The sequence below is a fragment of the Odontesthes bonariensis genome, chromosome 1 (genome assembly GCF_027942865.1).
Source record: "Odontesthes bonariensis isolate fOdoBon6 chromosome 1, fOdoBon6.hap1, whole genome shotgun sequence".
Taxonomy (NCBI): Eukaryota; Metazoa; Chordata; class Actinopteri; order Atheriniformes; family Atherinopsidae; genus Odontesthes; species Odontesthes bonariensis.
In genome coordinates this window covers 10,990,801-11,011,102 of record NC_134506.1, presented here as the reverse complement: position 1 = coordinate 11,011,102, position 20,302 = coordinate 10,990,801, and the positions used below count along the sequence as shown (strand labels likewise).

General features: G+C 40.1%; 1 protein-coding gene across 3 annotated transcripts in view; it reads right to left on the bottom strand.

Annotated features, from left to right (window-relative positions):
- Positions 1–20,302, bottom strand: part of cdh8 (cadherin 8) — a 117,583-nt gene that overhangs the window by 36,385 nt on the left and 60,896 nt on the right. For all 3 annotated transcript variants that reach the window (XM_075470998.1, XM_075471130.1, XM_075471060.1), the window contains exons 4-6: positions 7,257–7,376; positions 1,687–1,854; positions 1,255–1,442 (exon numbers count right to left, since the gene is read on the bottom strand). In XM_075470998.1, the coding sequence (XP_075327113.1) occupies positions 1,255–1,442; positions 1,687–1,854; positions 7,257–7,376 (476 nt within the window). The remainder of the gene's footprint in view (positions 1–1,254; positions 1,443–1,686; positions 1,855–7,256; positions 7,377–20,302) is intronic.

Sequence of the window (20,302 nt, the reverse complement as noted above, 5' to 3'; positions counted from 1 at the left end):
TTTTTCGAATGTAAATTTTGAACGCTTTTGTACCAAGCACAATGTGGGACTGGGTGCTCTAAATGCCCCCGGGCAAGCTATGACATCCAGATGCGAACCTCTGAAGCTTTTTATCCTGGAGCAAATATTCATACTGCATTGATATAAGCGTACTACTTTATATGACACTGTGTAAAAACAAAAAAAATCCAGATTGCACTTATTCTGTCAGCACCAGCAAGTAAACCAGCAAATCAAGTCTTTTCTACCATACTGCTGAAAATTATCTTTAAAACACCAGCAGGGTGGCATGGCACTGTGATAATTTGTTTGTCTCCAGGTAAAATATTCAACTCCTCTAACAGGAATGCTGCTACTTTGTTCTCCCCTGGACCATACACCTGGGTACATCTTAGTAAACAAATTTAAATAGCATTGTCTTTTTCTCTCAGAACTACATCCAATCTACCCTAGAGCAAGACAATCAAGAAGCAACTGCTCTACTAAAGTTGTATGGAGGCCAATATGTAGCTCTCTCTTATGGATGTGCTAGCACAACAACTTTCACTATAGCCCATCTGTTCTTCATGGCCAAGTGAGTGTCAGCAAAAGTGAATTCAACCAAATGTTAGAATGTAAGTCGAACCAGTTAACAGAGTGCAACAATTAGCCTTGAGCTAAGGCTTTTACAGCTTAGCAGGCATAAAAAAATTACTTTTTTTTTTTTAAAAGCAAAGCCACCTTTGTGTTCCAACATATTTGCTATATAATGTTCACATTCTGAAGGTCTGAAATCTGCTTTTTAGAAAAAACAAAGAAGGTATATTTAAGTTCATATATTTATCCAATAGATTTCCTTGGAACAAAAGTTTATGTGCATGTGTTTGTATAGTAGCCTACTGGAATCAAATATCAACCTTTAACTATACAATAAAGCCACTGTTTTAAGATAGCTGCTGTTGCTAGCATCTTCATTTCGAGATAGCATTAGCTTCTGTGGCAGCTACAATTGATGATTTGTCATAAATAGCCACTGTGATATTCCATTTTAATTTGCAGACTATCATTGTAAAGTGTTGAATTAAGTATTTGGACATTACCATCTTGGTGCTTTAGCTGGAAGTGACCAAATTTGGAGTGCAGCCTGATACTTGATCTGATGAAGATAGATCACATTTTGAAAGCAGCCAGAACTGATGGTGACATACCGTGATAACTCCTTCACCTTGAAACCTTTAAAGTTAACATTCTTCCAAAGAGGTTTTTTGGTCTTACCTTTTTCAGCCTGAGAATCCCTTCTTGAGTCTGTGTGTCTGTAACAATCTCAAACGCGCCTTGTTCATCTCCCTCTATGATGCTGTATGTTGACTTGGCATTCTCACCAATATCTCGATCATTTGCTTTCACCTTGCCACCCATTTTCCCTATTGGTAGATCTTCAGTGATCACAAACTCGTACAAACCTAGGGAGGAACACACATAGCTTTTTGGTTTCTGGTAATGTTGATCAAATTAACAAAATTATACAAAACTGAATCATAGTGATATATTACGTCAGTTACTGGAATAGCTTCAGAGGAACTAGTTTGATGAAATTTACAGCATAACATTTATTTTTCCCAATTATGAGAATTACTCATGTTGTGCAAGAGTAATTTGTTCCCCATTTATTAGATTTGGGACTTTTGACATTATGAAGTTACTTACTTTTAGAGAACTTTGGTGGATTGTCGTTAATGTCCGTTAGTGTGACGGTCACAGTTGTTGTCCCAGACAAGCCACCCATGTGACCTCCCATGTCTTTAGCCTGAATGACCACCAGGTACTCCTCTCTCATCTCCCGATCCATCCCATGGAGAGCAATTTTTATAGTTGCTGGAGGTGGAAACAGTTCATAACACATAAATGTAATTAGAAACATAACTGATATACTCTGCGCATCACTTTAATGACGCTCGTGTGAGTAAGCTCAAGCGAGCGAGCTCAAGTCAGCACAACAGAAGAGAAGGCTTGAAATAACTTTCATGACCACCTTACTCCCCAGTTTGTATAATACAACAATTTAGACCATGACTTTTAAAAAACAAGGACATCAAACCAAGCAGGGGCAAATAAGTCTCTGCGGGTTTATACTTTGCAATAGCACAGTCTGTGTGAGTGTTGCAAGGTGGCCATGACTGAGCCAGTCGCAGCCCTGAGAATCAGCGGTGTTTGTTTCGCAATGTATTGTTCTGCTGTCTTCAATCATTTGTATTCTGATTGAGTGTGAATTATGCTGTCTGTCTTGTATAATCTTGAATATTGTATGCAGAACGGACTTTATTGACTCTGCCGCAGTGCTGAATATAAAAAGGGCTCAGCACTGGCATATACGGATAATCCACTCAGGAAACAGAGGCCCGCAGGATCATCAAATGAATATAAAACCCTTCATAAAAGCCAGGCTTTGGCATGACACCCTGCCTTGGTCCTGAGCTGCCTCAGACAATACTTGGCTGTGATGAAAACATGGGAGGGGTGAGGCTGTTGTCTGTGCCTGCATTTTATTCCAGGGATAGATTGTCCTCAGAGATGTACACAATTTAAGTTTTTTTGGGGGGAGGTTTTGGAGGTCACACACAACAGTGATGATCTCAACAAATGTAGAGAATGAAGAAGAAGAGCAGGACACCCCAAGAGTAAGACTGCATTGAGGGAAGGAGAAAAATATGGTGAATATGCTGCTCTTAGATACCTCCTTTGAATCTTGATGAGATTGTGGAATGAACTCAACGACAGATCTGGACAAGTTGCTCGCATGTAGTGCCAGACAGCCAATTGTAAGAAAGATGCCCTGATGTCTAATGCTTTGATTATGTTTGGTAAACTTTCTCATTCTTTCGATTCCTACAACACTGTTGCATTTTAGAAGATATATCATTTTCAAATGAAACATATTAACAGAAGTGGATCCTGGATTATAGAAACCGATGTACAGAAACTATTGCAGTACTTCTTTAAGTTTGCCTCTCAACCATTTAAGGATATCCGACTTATTTGCCTTGCTAAGCTCTTGAGTTGTTTTTGCTGTAAGTTTTAAGTCATAATCCATCTGCATTGTGATGTTTATTTTATGGAAGATAAGAGGACATAGAAGGTTTACATAAGTATGCATTAGCTACATGTGTACCTACTGAAATGTAGCACAAGTCTGATTTCAGTGTTGGCTGTGACTGGCAACAACAGGGTAGCTCTGCCTCTCCTCTAGTCATCCAAACAAGTGAATCAGTCAGTAAAAGAGCACGTCAAGCAAGGTACTTGCACTCAGTCTAACACACACACGCACACACATGCGCGCACAGACTTGCACTCACTCATAAACATACTTCAGTCCTCCTGCTAGGAGCAACACTCTCATCTCTGTTGATCATCGTTAATTATTCAAATTAATTCCTAATCACTGAAAAGGGAGGATAGACAAACACTCATTTCCATAGATATTTGACTCAACTTTTTTTTTTTTCACCGACCATTAACCAAGTGATGAATTGGAGCATGATGTTTATTTATTTATTGAACACTTTTCATTTCCAGTGTGGTGCTGTAAGTGTCAAACACATTGTAATGGTTCTTTTCTTCTCACCTTTTATTTTTCATTAGCATTCATTAAAACATCTGGCTCACTTGAATGAGCCATCTGTGAGCGCTCCTCAACCACACGAAACATGAATGCTAAGCCCTTAAAATGTCCGTTCAGCCTGGTTTCTTTTGCCATGCAAAGGCTACAGATGCTGTGACACCTACCCTATGGCAGTGCCCAATTTCAAAGTGTTGAACTGAGAGCTCATTCTAATTATGTACATAAATTCTGGGGCTGCCTTTCTTAGAAGTTGTTTATCGTGCGTTGTTTTCCAAAATTATGAGCCGTCAATTTCCATCTCATTCCTTATTAATGTAATTTCACCATTATTTAATCACATTGCTTACAGACACATGTTAAAAAGTCAGCTGGAAAAGCAATTAAAGATCCAATCTGAAATCTGTTTTGAGATAAGTTTATGCATGATGACGCTGCTGAGTCTGAGTTTGCCTTATGAAAGGAAGAAGCAATTATCACTTGTTTAGAATTCATCACTCAGTGACGTTACAGTGCGCAGCAGCATAAGGAGAAATAGTACTTTAACTGGTAGTTAGCATGTAGGATGTGCAGTTAGCAGAAGGTAGCACCGCTACTGGTACAACTACAAATAAAATAAATAGTCTTTCAGAAACTTAATTTGATTTGTTAATATCCATCCATTATATGCAGTTTAATGATGGAACATCTTTTCAGTGTTGGGAGAAGGAATAGTAACATTACAAGATGTGCTTTTTTCTTCTTTTGGCAAATATGCTAAATTTCTTTTTGTTTTAAAATGATCAAAACTTAAACAAAACCTAGTAATAACATACTGTGTGTCCTCATGGATTCCACCGATAAGCTGAGAAGATTTTGTCCTCAGCCCCCTACACGGGAAAAGCTATGCATGTGTCAGTCTTAGTCAGGACTGTTCTGGCTGTCTCACTGTCAGAGGAAGTGTTACTTTATTTTCCAGAAATTCCAATCCCTGTATGAGTGTGTCATATCTTTCATTTGTGATGTCATTAACAAACCTTGAATAATATCTAAGTGAGAGCAAAATGTTGCTTTATCTATTATATACCCGGAGCCACAGTGTGTGTGCAATGTCTTTCCAGTTCACTCAGCAAATTGTTTGTGTGTTTTCTCCAAACCAAAATTTGACTTTTTAGTACCAGGTTACTGCATTATATTCACATTTTATGTGTCAATTAACCTGTACTTTCTTCACTTTAGTTACAGTGTCCCAGGAATGGATGTGTTTGCCTGAGCGTAGTGGTTTATGTTTGGAAGCATGCATGAGTGAGCAACTGCAGAGAGAAGCGATGGAAAAGAAAAAAGGAGGGGGGCTGGCAGCCTCAGTTAGCAGCAGCCTCATGCAGCGATAATCTATAAGCGTTTCAAAAAACAGATGGGCTGAGTTACCTGAAGTGCTGTTATTGTTATACAACTTTTCAAGCAACACCCAACATTGTCAGCTCCCCTTAAGCATGTGTTTTATAATGTCGTCCCTTATGGGCTTGTGTTAGCCGCTGAGGTGAAATAATTGTGTTGACATAGTGTTTGAATAACATAATCATCAACATACCACACATCTGGCAAGTGTTTAACTATGACTCTTTTTATCTTTATCTTTTACTACCCTTTCAGAGACCGAATCTACTCTGGATGTAGTGTAAAGCAACAGAATGAGATCACACCAAGCGGGACAACAGGTGGGGAAGCTGTTGCATCTCCACCTGCAGAACATCTACAATCTGTGGCACCCACAGACAACACACGTGTACTTTGTGGCAGAGGTGGGAGAAAGTCCCTATGTTGCAAGTCCAAGTAGAGTCTCAAGTCTTTGCTCTCAAGTCCAAGTCAAGTCCAAGTCCTAGGATTTTTGTTTTCGAGTCCCAACCAAGTCCTAAGATTTTTGTTTCGAGTCCCAACCAAGTCCTAACAAATCGATTATAATTAATGATACGGATCATGACCACGCCTCAATTAAGTTTTTTATATTTTATTGTTAATTTTCTGCCACTTATTCATTTGTTTATTTTTTATTAATATAGTGTTTAGATGCTTCGTCAATATCAGCACTGCCTTCTTGTGCCAATAAAGCTATTTGAAATTGAAAAAATTGGGCGATATCTTTAGTATCTTTTTTTTGTGTGTATTGGCATTAATTATCCAGCCAAGACTGATAACAGGAGTGCATTTGTAAATCAATAGACAATAGACTTTGGGAGGTATTTCTCCTTTTATTTCTACACAAACTTGCTGAAACTTGCACATAAAAAATTCAGGCGGCGTTCAGGTGTCACTGACGGCTGGGATTTCTGGCTGGTTGCTACAGTATTGATGCGACACTTTTAAAAAATATTTTAATATTTGTGCTTGCTGCATGTGACTTGACTCGAGTCCAGAGGGTTAAGTCCAAGTAGAGTCTCAAGTCTTTTTTTGATTTGGTCAAGCAAATCTCAAGTCATCAAAATCGGGACTTGAGTCCAAGTCAAGTCTCAAGTCTCGAGTCCAAGTCCCCACCTCTGCTTTGTGGGCACCATTAAACAGAAAGGAAAGGGCTAAACTATGAAAAATTTCAAAACTGTTAAGGAATTTAAAGATACCTCAGCAGGAGACCAAATAATCAGGATTAAACATCACTGAATAAAGAAAGATTGTAAAGATGCTTTTCTGATGATGTCACGTTTTGAATTTGTGAAATGCAGATTTCAAAATCTCATTAAAATCTACATTGCAATGTTGTTTAAACATACCATAATTTCCGGTCAACTACATGGAAATCAGCCTTCTTTTGAAAATGAAAGGCTTGCAAACATCTAGTCAATGCGTCATGAGAGTCCTAATTCTACCTAATAGCTGTTTACACTCCAATTTAATATTTTTATCTACTTGTCAGGTGAGGGAAAAAAAAGCAAAATTTTACTCAAACAAAAATACATGGAAATATGCAGGACCAAATGACACTCAGCAAGATGTAACTATGGACTTCTAAGCTTTTACATGTGTTCTAAAGTTGAGGAAAAACACAGTTTGTATTTTCTAAGAATCAGTCAAATCTTGATGGCCCATACTTTGACCTAAGGTGGCATTGTAAGGTCATTTATCAGACAGGAAGCAGGTTATGAAAAAGGACAATATTTAAATACTTCAAGATTCAACCTGATGTACCTGGCCCAGTCTAAAAGAAAAAGACTAATCCTTACATGTAATCACTGTCTCGGTGTGAAAGCCCTATCTTTTTTCTATTTGTCTCATTGTGGATGTGGCATTCATTCATAACATTTTGTAAGACATTATGGTCCCTACTCGTTAGATACTAACAAAGGGCCTGCACTATATTAAAAAAGTCCCATTAATTTTAATGAAGCAACCTTTTGATCTCACAGGGATCTTTGTGAGGCCCTGCCGAACAATGAATAACAGCACAAAGAGCTTTACCTGCGCCACTGAGGTGAGACTTTGTGTGCAACATCTGACGTCTTTTAAGTGCATGTTGTGTTTGTGAGGAAGAGCAATTTGACATGGACATCTTACATCAATGACATATTTTGAAATGGTTTACATTATGTGACGTTTTGTCTTTTAATTTAGGTGAAATACAACAACCTTTTCAACATGTATAGGGATTAAGCACATACTAAATTATTAATAAGAAGACAACTGCACTTACCAGAGTTTGGGTCAACAGAAAAATATGGTTGTCCCTCCAGTATGCTGTAGACTAGTTTAGCACTGTTCCCATACACTGGATCATCGGCATCTGTGGCTGTTATCCTGGTAACTGGGGTACCTGTGGTGCAGAAAGAACATTGTTATGGACGCCAGCTCTATAGGCAATCATCTCTGCATAACTGTAAACTGAAATGTGGAAGTTCTGAGCCAATCAGGATTAAACTACTCAACCCTATGTGGGGTTGATTGGTTAAAAAATCCAGTCCCATTTGTGCCATCCTGTTTCAAGTGAGAAGCTGAACTTTGTGGTTCACTTAGAAAAGTCTTTTCTTAGCTTCATCAATCATTTAAATGGATCCTCCCTTTAATAGAGAAAGAGCAAGTAAAGGCGCAGCCTCATACTCTTAATTCATCATCCAATTTTGTGTAGACAGTTCAAAGTTCACCTTGTAAAGTGTCTAGTACTTGTGACGAGTGTGACATGATCTCAGGAGAAGGATGTTACCAGGTTTGACCAAAGTGAGCAAACCAGCCATGTCACTGTTGATTAGGTGTCTAATCTCTTGTCGTGCCAGATTCTGCTGGATATGTTAGCTAGTGTGCAAATTGATATGACAGTGATGGATGTGTTACAGTTCCATTATAACATGCAAAGTAATTGCATCTACTGATGACCAAATCATTCTTCATGCTTCTCAAAGCCATTCTTCTTTCATACCTGTACACTGCAAGCAGGCAATCCGAAGAACTTAAACCCAATCTAAAACGATACTAGATGTCTTCTCAATTTTAGCAAATATTGAAACAATTTTAAAATATATACGAGTGAGGTGCTGTAAAAATCCACATTATAGTGTTCACTCAAACTGCTGTGAGACTTTTTATGCAACTGAGTTAACTTATAAATATTTGCTGACTATTCCCAGTATTCGTGGCCTGTTTTTGATGTTTCACATTCCAAGCAAACATTCTGATTCCCTAAACTGACAATTAATACACTATATTGCCAAAATTATTCACTCACCCATCCAAATAATTCAATTCAAGTGTTCCAATAACTTCCAGGGCCACATATGTAGAGATCCAAGCCCCTCGGCATGCAGACTGCTTCTACAAACATTTATGAAAGAATGGGTCGCACTCAGGAGCTCAATGAATTCCTGCGGTACCGTGATAGGATGCCACCTGTGCAAGAAGTCTAGTCGTGAAATTTCCTCGCAACTAAATATTCCACAGTCAACTGTCAGTGGTACTATAACAAAGTGGAAGCGATTGGGAACGACAGCAACTCAGCCACGAAGTCGTAGGCCAGGTAAAATGACAGAGTGGGGTCAGCGGATGCTGAGGAGCATAGTGCGCCGAGGTCACCTACAGACCTCCAAACTTCATGTGGCCTTCAGATTAGCTCAAGAACAGTGCATAGAGAGCTTCATGGAGTGGGTTTCCATGGCCGAGCAGCTGCATCAAACCCATACATTACCGAGTGCAATACAAAGCGCCGGATGCAGTGATGTAAAGCACGCCGCCACTGGACTCTATAGTGGAGACGTGTTCTCTGGAGTGACGACTCACGCTTCTCCATCTGGCTATCTGATGGACGAGTCTGAGATTGGCGGTTGCCAGGAGAACGGTACTTATCTGACTGGATTGTGCCAAGTGTAAAGTTTGATGAAGGGGGGATTATGGTGTGGGGTTGTTTTTCAGGAGCTGGGCTTGGCCCCTTAGTTCCAGTGAAAGGAACTCTAAATGCTTCAGTATACCAAGGACAATTTCATGCTCCCATCTTTGTGGAAACACTTTGGGGATGGCCCCTCCTGTTCCAACATGACTGCGCACCAGTGCACAAAGCAACGTCCATAAAGACATGGATGAGTGAGTTTGGTGTGGAAGAACTTGACTGGCCTGAACAGAGTCCTGACCTCAACCCGATAGAACACCTTTGGGATAAATTAGAGCGGAGACTGCGAGCCAGGCCTTCTCATCCAACGTCAGTGTCTGACCTCACAAATGCACTTCTGGAATAATGAGAAAAAATTCCCATAAACACACTCCTAAACCTTGTGGAAAGAGCTGAAACTGTTTTAGCTGCATAGGGTGGGCTGACGTCATATTAAACCCTATGGATTAAGAATGGGATGTCACTTAAGTTCATATGTGTGAAAGGCAGATGGTGGATTACTTTTGGCAATACAGTGTATATTCATATTAAACTCGAGAAAAAAAAAAAAAAAAGTGGAATCTTGCCAAAACTGAAATAGAATCATTTAATACCTGATATTCTAAAAGCTGAACTAACACAACCAGAAAATGCCCTGCATGTATATGTTCAATGATACTCAAATAATCAAGGTACTATAGGCAGTATCCATGTTCCCATCCAGTATACAGAAGAGGCCTTTAACAAAAAAAAGGATATCAGACATCTTTTTGTCAAAACAGTTTTGGTTAAAGCAATACTATGTAACATTTCTACCTTAAAATAACAGCTTGAAAAAAATTGTGCGGCTAGAATGAGTTTTAATATTACGATTGGCCTGTCTCCTATGCCCTTCGGGGGTCTGAGTTGGAAAAACTGCGCTATGTAACTTTGCTGGAGCGGTCCAGGAGCTGAGCGGAAGTACTTCGACTTGCTTTCTGGCACACCTACCGCAAAAACAAATAGACCCCTCTCACGCTCCCAGGTACATTTGATTACTCTTACCTTCTCGGTCAACATAGCTTGCACCTTCTGACTCCTCGCCAGTTCGTCAACAAACGTGAAAGTGAAAGTGAAAGGGTGTTGTATTTACGACAGTGTAACCGTACATTACCTCCAAGCCTGTAGGGGGAGCTCCATAGTGGGCTTTTTGAGAAGTTACATTGTAATGCTTTAAAGCTGGCGTCGGCAGATACAACTTTCAGGTCCCTCCCCCAACCTCTAACAAACTCCGAATTGCCCCCCAAACCCCTCCCCCTCTGTGGACGAGGTTGTGCACGTGAGTTCACACCAGTGTGCGTGCACACAAGCTGGGGGCAGACTCACGCTCAGCAGCGTGTGCACAAGCTGTGATTGACAGGTAGTGATTCCTCCCCCCTAACGTGATTGGTTAAAAACAGCCGGGAGCGCTCGATTTTTGCAAGCACGATTACAGGCTTTAGAGGGAGCTACAGAATTCGGGATTTTTCCTAAACAGCCTATTTAATATTCTACGTCCAGAATCCCATGACAGCTCAAGCTAATATGACTAAAAAAAAGTTGCCGACGGCAGCTTTAAGAGCGTTTGATACAGTCAAAAAACAATGGCAAACACGAACAGCCCAGTTTCATTAGAAAATGTTAAATATGAACATTTGTCTACACATGCAGCAAATAGTCTCGTTATAAAGGGTTCAAAATTTTGAGATGAGAACATTTTTAGAACCATTGCCGGCTAGCGTCGTGTTTTGTAAATTTGTATAAAACTTCACAATCTGTGGCAATATATATCTTTCTAACTCTAACCATGTATTATTTTTTATATGTACACCTAACCATGTACATTGAGTACAAGCCTCACCACATACTTTTAACGCCTAACAGTAACCGTTAGTAGGTAAGAATGAAGTAGAAAAGTAGATAATCACAAAAGTAGAAAAACAAAGGGACTGAAGAAAAGGTTATGGAGGATGGGATTTAATCCAGCGATCTTCCACTTTGAGGTGAGGTGCCACAGGTTTGGGTGCTACCCACCACCCAAACCCCTATCTTCACTCTTTTTTTTTTTACATAGGTGCTCTACAATTTTTCTGCCTTTATTGTATTTTTCCATGGATCAGTGCATGTATTTTATGATCTGTCATAAAATCCCGTCACAGCGTTGGACATACTCAGGCTATACCTTTTTTTTATTCTATTTTTTTCTCTTTAAATTGCTTTTTTTTATGCTGTTCTTTTAAATGCCTTGTCTTTATGTAAAGCACATTGAGTTACCTGTGGTATGAAATGCGCTATATAAATAAAGATGCCTTGCCTTGCCTTGCCTTGCCTATACCTGTCTCCTCCCACTGGATCTATAAGTCAAGGTAAACACATTCAATGGCTGATATGAAGCATGGGAATATCAATGGAAGCCTTGACATGGCCAGAAAATACATCGTCTTCTGTAAATAGTGTTCCTTGATAAGTTTTACAAAGCTCATGTAACTGCTGAAACATGTCATTATTCATATATATATGGATTTATAGTATATCACATGAGAATACACCAAATGCCACAGATACTATTCATTTCTTTCTCATCAACAATACTCAGTGTAGCATGAATCAGACTCTTTATTAAAACAGCTTTATTAGGTTTGCAGAAAATATATGCAAGGACCCTCATCAATATTCCATCTCTACCAAGTGCTCCAGGCAAGTCAGAAAAGAGATTAGTGACAATTCAATCCAGCATTTACAGCTGCCTTGTGAAATATATGCAAAAAAAACCCAAAAAAACACTCAAGATCTGAATATAAAAATACAACAAATGCAATTAAGCCCAATCAGTTTTAATTCATGGTGACCCAGCTCCTCAGTCGTCTCAGTGTTCAGGGAGTGAGGGCGAGAAAGAAAGAGAGAAAAGAGGCAGACACACTGACAGTCGGCGACATGCTGGTAGAGATCTGCAGATGGTATGGTAATTGTTTCTGTGAAAGATGTTTAGAGGTGTTCTGACAACAAAGGGAGATGTTCCCCGTCACAGACGGCACAAGTCCTGCCACAGGCACCTAAATCTGTCCGCTGCAGATGAAGTGGCCTGTAAAGACCTGTGCAAGGATGAGTTTCGGCTCCAGCATCGTGACTCTGACAGTCCAGTTATGAATTAAAAGGGGAAAAAAAATAAAAAAACCTGCCGTGCCAGATGTGGTGACAGATTCTGCAAAGTTTACAGTGTGCAGTCCACAAATTAGCCGTCTGGCAGGTGTTAAATCCAATCTATGAGAAGTTAATTTAAAAAAAAAAAAAAAAGTATGATGTTCTCATCCATGCTATACAGTTTTTGGACTTCCGTCCAGTTTCCTGTGCCGTCAGCTACACGTGTCAACCATTGATTTATGGTCACCGCCGTGTCTACCGTGTTGTAGCAGCAAAACACAGCAAAAGCCACCTTTGCACTCTAACTGGAGAAGCAGTTTCACCGTTGCAACCCAATTATTTCACTGTGAGGGAGCCTCAAGTGGTCCTCTGAGACTGGGGTGTTCCAGTAATTCATAGTCTTATGATGACCCGTGCTGTTGTGTTGCCAAGGCTTACCTTGTAAATTTCCTACAGCTTGTTTTACCCTGTGCCTTTTTGCAGTGTTTAGATCATGGCAGATCAATGAATTCTTTTCCTCTCTGTTTTTGCTTGCTGTGCAACAGCACTAACAACAAACAAACAAACAAAAAAAAAACATTAAATGTCAGCTGCCGACTTTTTCCTCTCGAGTTCACTGAACTATTTAACTTACTCTTATTGACATAAAATGAAAACCAAGCCTTATAGTCCACCTATTATCTACAGAAACTGAACGTTCTTGAAAAATCTCTCGTCATCATCTTACATGGAACTAGACCTCAGGATGAGCGTCTCCTTGTCTGCTTGCAATGGCTCTGCCTAAATACCTGACAAAATATGCTGACGTTTCCACAATCATGTACCTGTTTAGTAAATAACATTAAAAAAAATTAGGTGGCAGACTGTAAGAATTTATAATTGTATGAAAATGTATGAAGTGTTTTGTGCTTTGATCAAAAAAGATGCACTCATGCTGTATTTCCAGGAAACTAATGATATGCTTTGTATCCTACGTGTTTGCCAATTGTCAAATGAATGGAAATGAAAGGACGGCTAAGGCAATTGCACCTCCCATTTTCAGAGATACAGAGCCATATCTGCCTTCAAGTTAAATTATTGCTACCATAGAGGGAGAAGGCAACCATCGACACAGCCCTAATTATGAAAAGCACCTTGGCACGTTCAGAAGGTGCCTGACGATAGTAAAGTGCCTTTAGAAATTCAGTTACACCATGGATTGAAGTGCAGAAGTAAGGATAAGGGGGGGGGGGGGGGGGTGTCTTCATAAAAACAGCAGAATCAGTGAAGCATGAAATAACTCTCTCTTTCTTTCCCTCCCACAGGGGTAAAATGCTCAACACCACCCCCGATAAGTAAAAAAAAAGAAATAAAAAATGAGGGATTGGGAAAGCCTGTGTTTTGGTCCTATTTCAAATCAGTGCAGATTAGCTTGTCCTTCCCGTTGATAATGCAAAGAAATTTCAGGGACACTGCAGAGATGGATGCAGATGTAGGCTGGGCACTGGGCACAGAGAGACAGCTGAAGGAGGAATATTGTCTCTGGCTTTTATTTGAAGCCTGTAGCATTGTGGTGATTACAATAACAGCAACACAACACCTCCAAAATAAACTTCCTGGGATGAAAAACCTAAATGGATTTTTTTTTTAAACAAAAGCCATGAAAGGAAGAATTAGCTATGTAAAAAAGCTTACAATGTACACTGTCTGGAGTGCAGTAGATGTCCTGTTCCCTGTGCTGCTTTAAATCTGAAATGTTGAAGTAGGTGCGATCATGCGCTCTCATCCCTAAATGGATTTGTTTCACATTCTTCCCGTTGTCAAGAAGATTCCCAGACACTGAAAGATGGAACATAACGTTCTCCAAGGAGAACAAATATCCCTCTGTTGGTTTGGGCAGTGGCTTGCAGGGTGACACACATTAATCATTAATGAAAATACAGCCTGCATTTATGGTTGTTTTCCCATGCTAAGTGTGATCTAATTCATCATGTCCTGAAGTTCACAGAATTTAATGCTACTGCAATAATTTAAACACACATCATTTTCAAAGGATGTCATTACTGTACGTGATCTATTTACATCAAATTTACAGCTGCAGCTCTTTGGTTGAAGGGCATTTGGTGGTTAAAAGGCCCTCATAATAAAGACATGGGGGTTTGCCTTATGTTTTATCAAGAACCACGCTTCCCATTTACTCTGTACACTGGTTCAGTGAAAACAAATCAATAGGTATCTTCCCTGAACCAGAGAGGGTGTAAATTGGGAGGCATGCAGCTCGGTGTGACACACAATGGCTGTGGAAGGACACTGCAGCTTATCCTGCAACACAGCTTCATCTTTAGAGCATACTCATTTCATTACATGTACTGCAGGGATAATCAAACAGAAAAAAGTTATTCAGATGGAGCTTTCAGCCATCAGGAGATGCACACTAACTCTAACAATGCAAGGTGGCAGAAAATGGAAGTGATTTAGCAAATTAGACAATGCACCTTCCTGTGGAGAAAAGCAGATTTTTTACAGACTTTTATAATATGTATTTCAGCTCTGTTACTACCAATATTAAATCTAATTTGAGCTGAATAGTGCATTTTCCTGTAAGCAACACCACCGCCTATAATTAAGAAGGAGAACTGTAAGGTAGTCTAAAAAAGCGTCTTATCTAAAATGAAAAAGTAAACCTTTGTTACATGTTTTGCTCTATTTTACAACAGATTTAAGAGCAAGAGATGCTTTCTTCCACAAAATATACCCAGAATCCCCCCCTTAGCGTGCTTAGTACAACGTAGCAAACCACATAACAGGGAAGCACACCTACCTCAAGTACTGTCATATCTATAATCACTCCAAAGACTTAATTTACTAGCACTGGAATGCAACGATTCTCCCTCATATCCATCCCTCTGTCCGGCAAGCATGGCAGTAACATCTCAGCTGCTCTCAGCTTCGACCAGCTCAGAAGCGTGAAGGGTAGAAGACAGGGGGCATTCATATGTATGCAAGCACTGAGCCATAAAGAGGGGATATCACTGAGGCATGGGGAGAGCTGTGGGCTGCACGAGGCGTGGGCCAGCAGTACCCTGCTGTGAGCCCTACCCAGGTAAAACAATACTGTTTATCTCTGGCTGGCTTTTCACTGCAGGGGTCAAAAGAAAGTGGAAGAAACACATGGATAAATAGAGTACAGGATACAAGGGAAGTAGTGCGAGAACAGTTCACATTTTGGGTGGTTTGTTACTACAGTACAAAACAGATATTGATACTGATATTAGACTGTTTTCTTTCTCTTTCTTTCTAACATGAGAGTTTTTTTTATTTTATTTATGGCAAAGTTCAATAGAACTTTTACATTATTTTTTTACATTTATAAAAAAAATTAAGAAAAAGCTAACTGTCCCACAATGTGATGTGGTGGTTGGCACTAGCTCCTCACAGAAAGAAGGTTCCTGGTTCGAATCTAAGCAGGGCTCTTTCCCATAATCCAAAAGAAAGCATGATAGGCTAATTGGGGGTTCTAAATAGTACATGAGTGTGAATGTTTATGGTATGGTTGTTAGTCTTTTTTATCTATGTGTTGGCCCTGTGATGAACTTGTTACCTGTTTAGGGTGTACCCTGACTCTGGCCCGATGGCAGCTGCGACAGGTCCCAGCCCCTATTACCCTGACTTGGATAAAGCGGGTACAGGAAATGGATGGATGGAAATAGCTAGCTGGTGAATTAGCTTTTTTGTTCAAGCATTCATTTTCTGGTCATCGCCACCTTAAATCTTTACAAGTAATTACACAACCCCATTTCAGAATAAGTTGGGACACTGTAAAGTGTAACTAAAAACGAAAAATGAAAAAAATCTTATCAACACAGAACATAGGAAACATCAGTCGTTGAAAGTGAGACATGTCACTGTTTCATGAAAAATATTAGCACCACCACCATGCTGTTAGACAAATTGTGAACATCTTGATGCTAAACAAAACGAAATAACCGTCTTCTTTTCTGATTCTGCAACACCAGCATGCCATTTAAAATACACTGGCACATAAACTCCACTGCCTGTCTTTGCTCTGCATGAATTAATTAAGGTGAGCACCCGATGGAGTCTTATTTGCAGCATAAATATACTCAGTATTTCACAGTAGTCTGTCTGTCTGGGTAAGTTAATATTTCAGGGACTCATAAGTGTCAATTTACTAACAACTGCTCTGTCAACCTAATGTAATGAATCCAAGTATACTGAAAAAGTAAAACTCCCATGACAATGACTGTTTAAATGAGTCCAACCCTCACTTACCGCCCCCCACCCTCCTTTCTAGGTCAGAAAGATGGCGTGCCAAAGCCTTTTTCTAAAATGGCTGGTCTGAGGGATTGTCCCCTGATAGCGCCATGGTGGTGACAGGAAAGTGATTATGTATTGATCACAATCACATCGACACTGGTGTATCTCTCTCTCCTGTCTGTGGGCCGAGAGGATAATAGCTCATGAGCAGACATTGAGACTGACAGCCCATCTCTCCAGGCAGTGCCGCCGGCACTATTTTTGGACAGTACCTATGTGATTAAAATGCATGGGCACGGATGGGGAATAACGCAAGAATTAAGATGCGATTAGCACAGAGAGACAAAGTATTGTCAAACTCAAAGTGTAGTGCTGTGCTGCCATGTAGCAGGCCAAAGCTCTCGATAACACAGAAAATGGTTGTAACGAGGTGGAGAAAACAAGCGTGTCGAGGCATCCTTTCATACACACATCCATCCCCGCCCGTCTATTCTCTCAGAGGACAGGATGACATACTTGGAACACCGCCAGACGATTTTCCTACCATCGTCAGTGCCAGTTGAAGATTCCTGGGCTGCAGATGGGCATTTATGGCAACAATGCCATAAGAAGGGAAACCCTCAAACAAATAAGCATGCTCATAAGCAACTGGCATGTGTGAACTTTCTTGTCAATTCCAGTGCCGGCTCAACCTCCGGCCACCACCACCACCACCACCACCACCACTTTTTGGACACAATGTCCACAGAATGTTCATCCACTGCTCAGGCTATCACTAAGATGGGATGGTTTTGGATACCAGGAAGTGTTTCAGATGAAAGGGAGGGCAGACTAAATAATTGCAAGGCAGGAAAAAAAAAACATGATCCTCCTAAGCCTATAACTCTTCATAACTGGACTAATGCATACTCGTGGTAAAGTGCATGTTTCAGCAGGGCAGCAGAACACAGCTGAGGATCTGGGCAAATGAACGAGGAACACCCTGCGGAGGCTGAAAGGATAAGGATATATGTGTTTATATCAAGCTGTAACACACTTTTCAAAATTAGACTCGGCCAAATCCAACGGGGCCAGAGGAGGGCTTAAAACAATGAAAAAAATACATCTTAAAGATAAGATATGGTTGTCAGCATCCAAGAAATTGTTCCCCAGAGCCAATGATGGATAAGGGACACCGCACTTTTGAAGAGTAAGGGGACCGTCACACTTTAGCACTTACATTGTCATTGTTGTAGTACAATTACTAGTCTTTCATATGACAGAGAGGGAGCCGTCACAGAGAACCCTGGGACAGTGTTTGTGTATGTGTTTGCGTGTGAGCACAGCATGCGCATGGTGTGTGCATGACACCCCCTTTTCAGGGAGTCAGCTACTGAGTCTGCCGCCTTGACAAGCCATTTACAGGAACGGCAGGAACAAAATAATTAAGAGGGTCCTTTGTTCCCCACTGATGGCCGTGACATATGCCGCCATCTTTAAGGGTTGTGTCATTGATTCGCTTTAATTAGTTCATAGGCAATGTGTGCAACATGCAGATAGAGTTCAGGACTGGAAGCCGAGGACGGAAAATTGGGCACTTCACATGTTTAATTGCTCCCAAGGCATTCGCAATGGTAAGGTAATAACAAAGAATAAGGCAAAGTATATTGTCTAATGAACAACTTTATCATGGATAAATGAACAAAATGTTGCCTAATTTGAGAACTCTGCCACAGGTGTTTAATGTGAATAATGCTTCTTCAAAAAAAGAAAAAAGAAATAACTAAAATAGAAAGTTTCCCCATAATGAAAATGTGTGGTGTGAAATTAACTTGTGGTAGGAAATTTACTGCATAACATCAGTACCAGCCCCTCAGAGTGGAAACCAGGGATCAAAGGTATTACCTAATACAAGAGACAAATTACACAATTATTTACTAATGCAAAGATGACTTTAACGAGGCATGGAGGCCAATACTGTTCCAACTGAGCTACTCAGTGGCAGGCTGTAGACAACTCCCAGTGTGTGGGTTTATACATTATGTTACCACCCACACTATAATAGCTAGTAGGATACGATTGTGATAAAGATTGAGAGGAATCACAATTAAGAATATGAAATAAAACTTGTTATTACAGACCACAGACGCCAAGCGGTATCAAGCAATAACTGGGAACATAATATATATATATAGATATATAGTTGTATGTCTGTTTGTGCACATGACTGGGTTCTGTCCTCTTAAACACTCTCTTCAAGAATTCTTTTTTAAGTGCAAACTGTGTAGTTTCCCAACTGATCTATCAAGTTCAAGCTCCTCGCAGTACGATAGGATCAAATCTTCCTGCCAACCGTCAGCCCACATCAGTAGGGAGAAAAAGAGCAGCGATCTACCTGTGAAAGCCAGACAAAAAGAAAGAGGAGACAGCACTGTGCAGACAGGAAGAAGCGCCACTGATTCAATGCAGGGGGAAGAACACTGACAAACCAAAGCAATCCACAAATAAATTGTTGCCACAGTGTGGAGTGTGGTCAGATCTTTAGCTGTAGTGTTAGTGTTAAGCTTGAGAATAATATTAAAGGCCCTCAAAACACGTTTTTTTTCCCATCAACTGCTGACTTTGAGCGGTGGAGAAACAATAAAATGTGCTGGATATTAAACAGGTATTCTCCAATGTTTGAGACGTGTTTCTGTCTTTTTTTAAATGGCGGGATTAGGGTGACAGTGGGGGTTAGGACCCACCCTGAGCGCAATAAAGTTGTTCCCATTGAATATTTCATTGTACAGTTTACTTATATCAAATATTTAACCACCCAAAATGCATTGAAGGTCTTTGTGCAAATTACACATTCAAAATAAAGTTTACATTTGAAGTACTTCAGACGTGTGATGTTGAAAATCTGTATTGCATAAACTTTAATATAGAAACCGTGAAAACTAACAGGCCAAATAAAAATGCTCATGTTATAAATCTCACCTAAATGAAGAAAGAAATCTGCCATTTTTAATGCTCTAAAAGTACATTGTTGAATGTTTTATTAGATAAAAAAAAAAATTAATTAAATATATTTAGATGTGTAAGTCAGGATTGACTAATGCTATTAATGTTATCAATTTGGAGGTCAGGATTCTTGTGCCGAGTTCTTTGATTTGTCCATTCAGACTTTGAAAATCCTGAAATCCCCATGGTTCCACTTGAGGTATTCTGTTTGTCAGAGGTGCCTAGAGCTCCAGTAGGTAACTACTTTGCAAAGGTTTATGCACCACAAAACTGACATCAAATATGTTGCATAACTTCTCTCTCAAAGAAGAAGAAGAGGAAGAAGAAGAAGAAGAGGAAGAAACATTTTTAATTTTAACCAGACAGATTGTGGTTCACTTCTGGATAAAAAGAAACTTCTTCCCACACTTCCACCTGCGGAGATGCCTCTAACAGTTAAAATCTTCACAACTCAATGATTTTTCATCAAATATTTTTAATTGTTACCAGTGGCATCGATTTGGAGCTGCACGGTGGTGTGGTGGGTGGTTAGCGCTGTCGCCTCACAGAGAGAAGGTTTCTGGTTTGAATTGCAGCTTGGGCATTTGGTGTGGAGTTTGCACATTTGCACGAATGCATGGTTTCTCTCTGGGTACTCTGGCTTCCTCCCATCATCCAAAAACATACATGTTAGATTAACTGCTGATTCTAAATTGTGAGTGTGCATGGTTGTTTGTCCCTGTGTGGCCCTGCGATGGACTGGCGACCTGTCCAGCGTGTATCCGCCTTTTGCCCAATGGCAGCTGGAGTGCTCCCACCCTCCTGTGACCCCGAGTTGCATTAAGCGGGTATAAAAAGGGATGGATGGCATACCTACTTTTGACATAGAATACTTTGTTAAATTTAGAAGTTGAGCTCTCACCAAAAAAATTTTTTTCCCAAAAAATGAAGTTGTGTTTTTACCAGTGGTAGCGTTGTTAGTTTACACAGCCACAATCTTATTTAAGGGA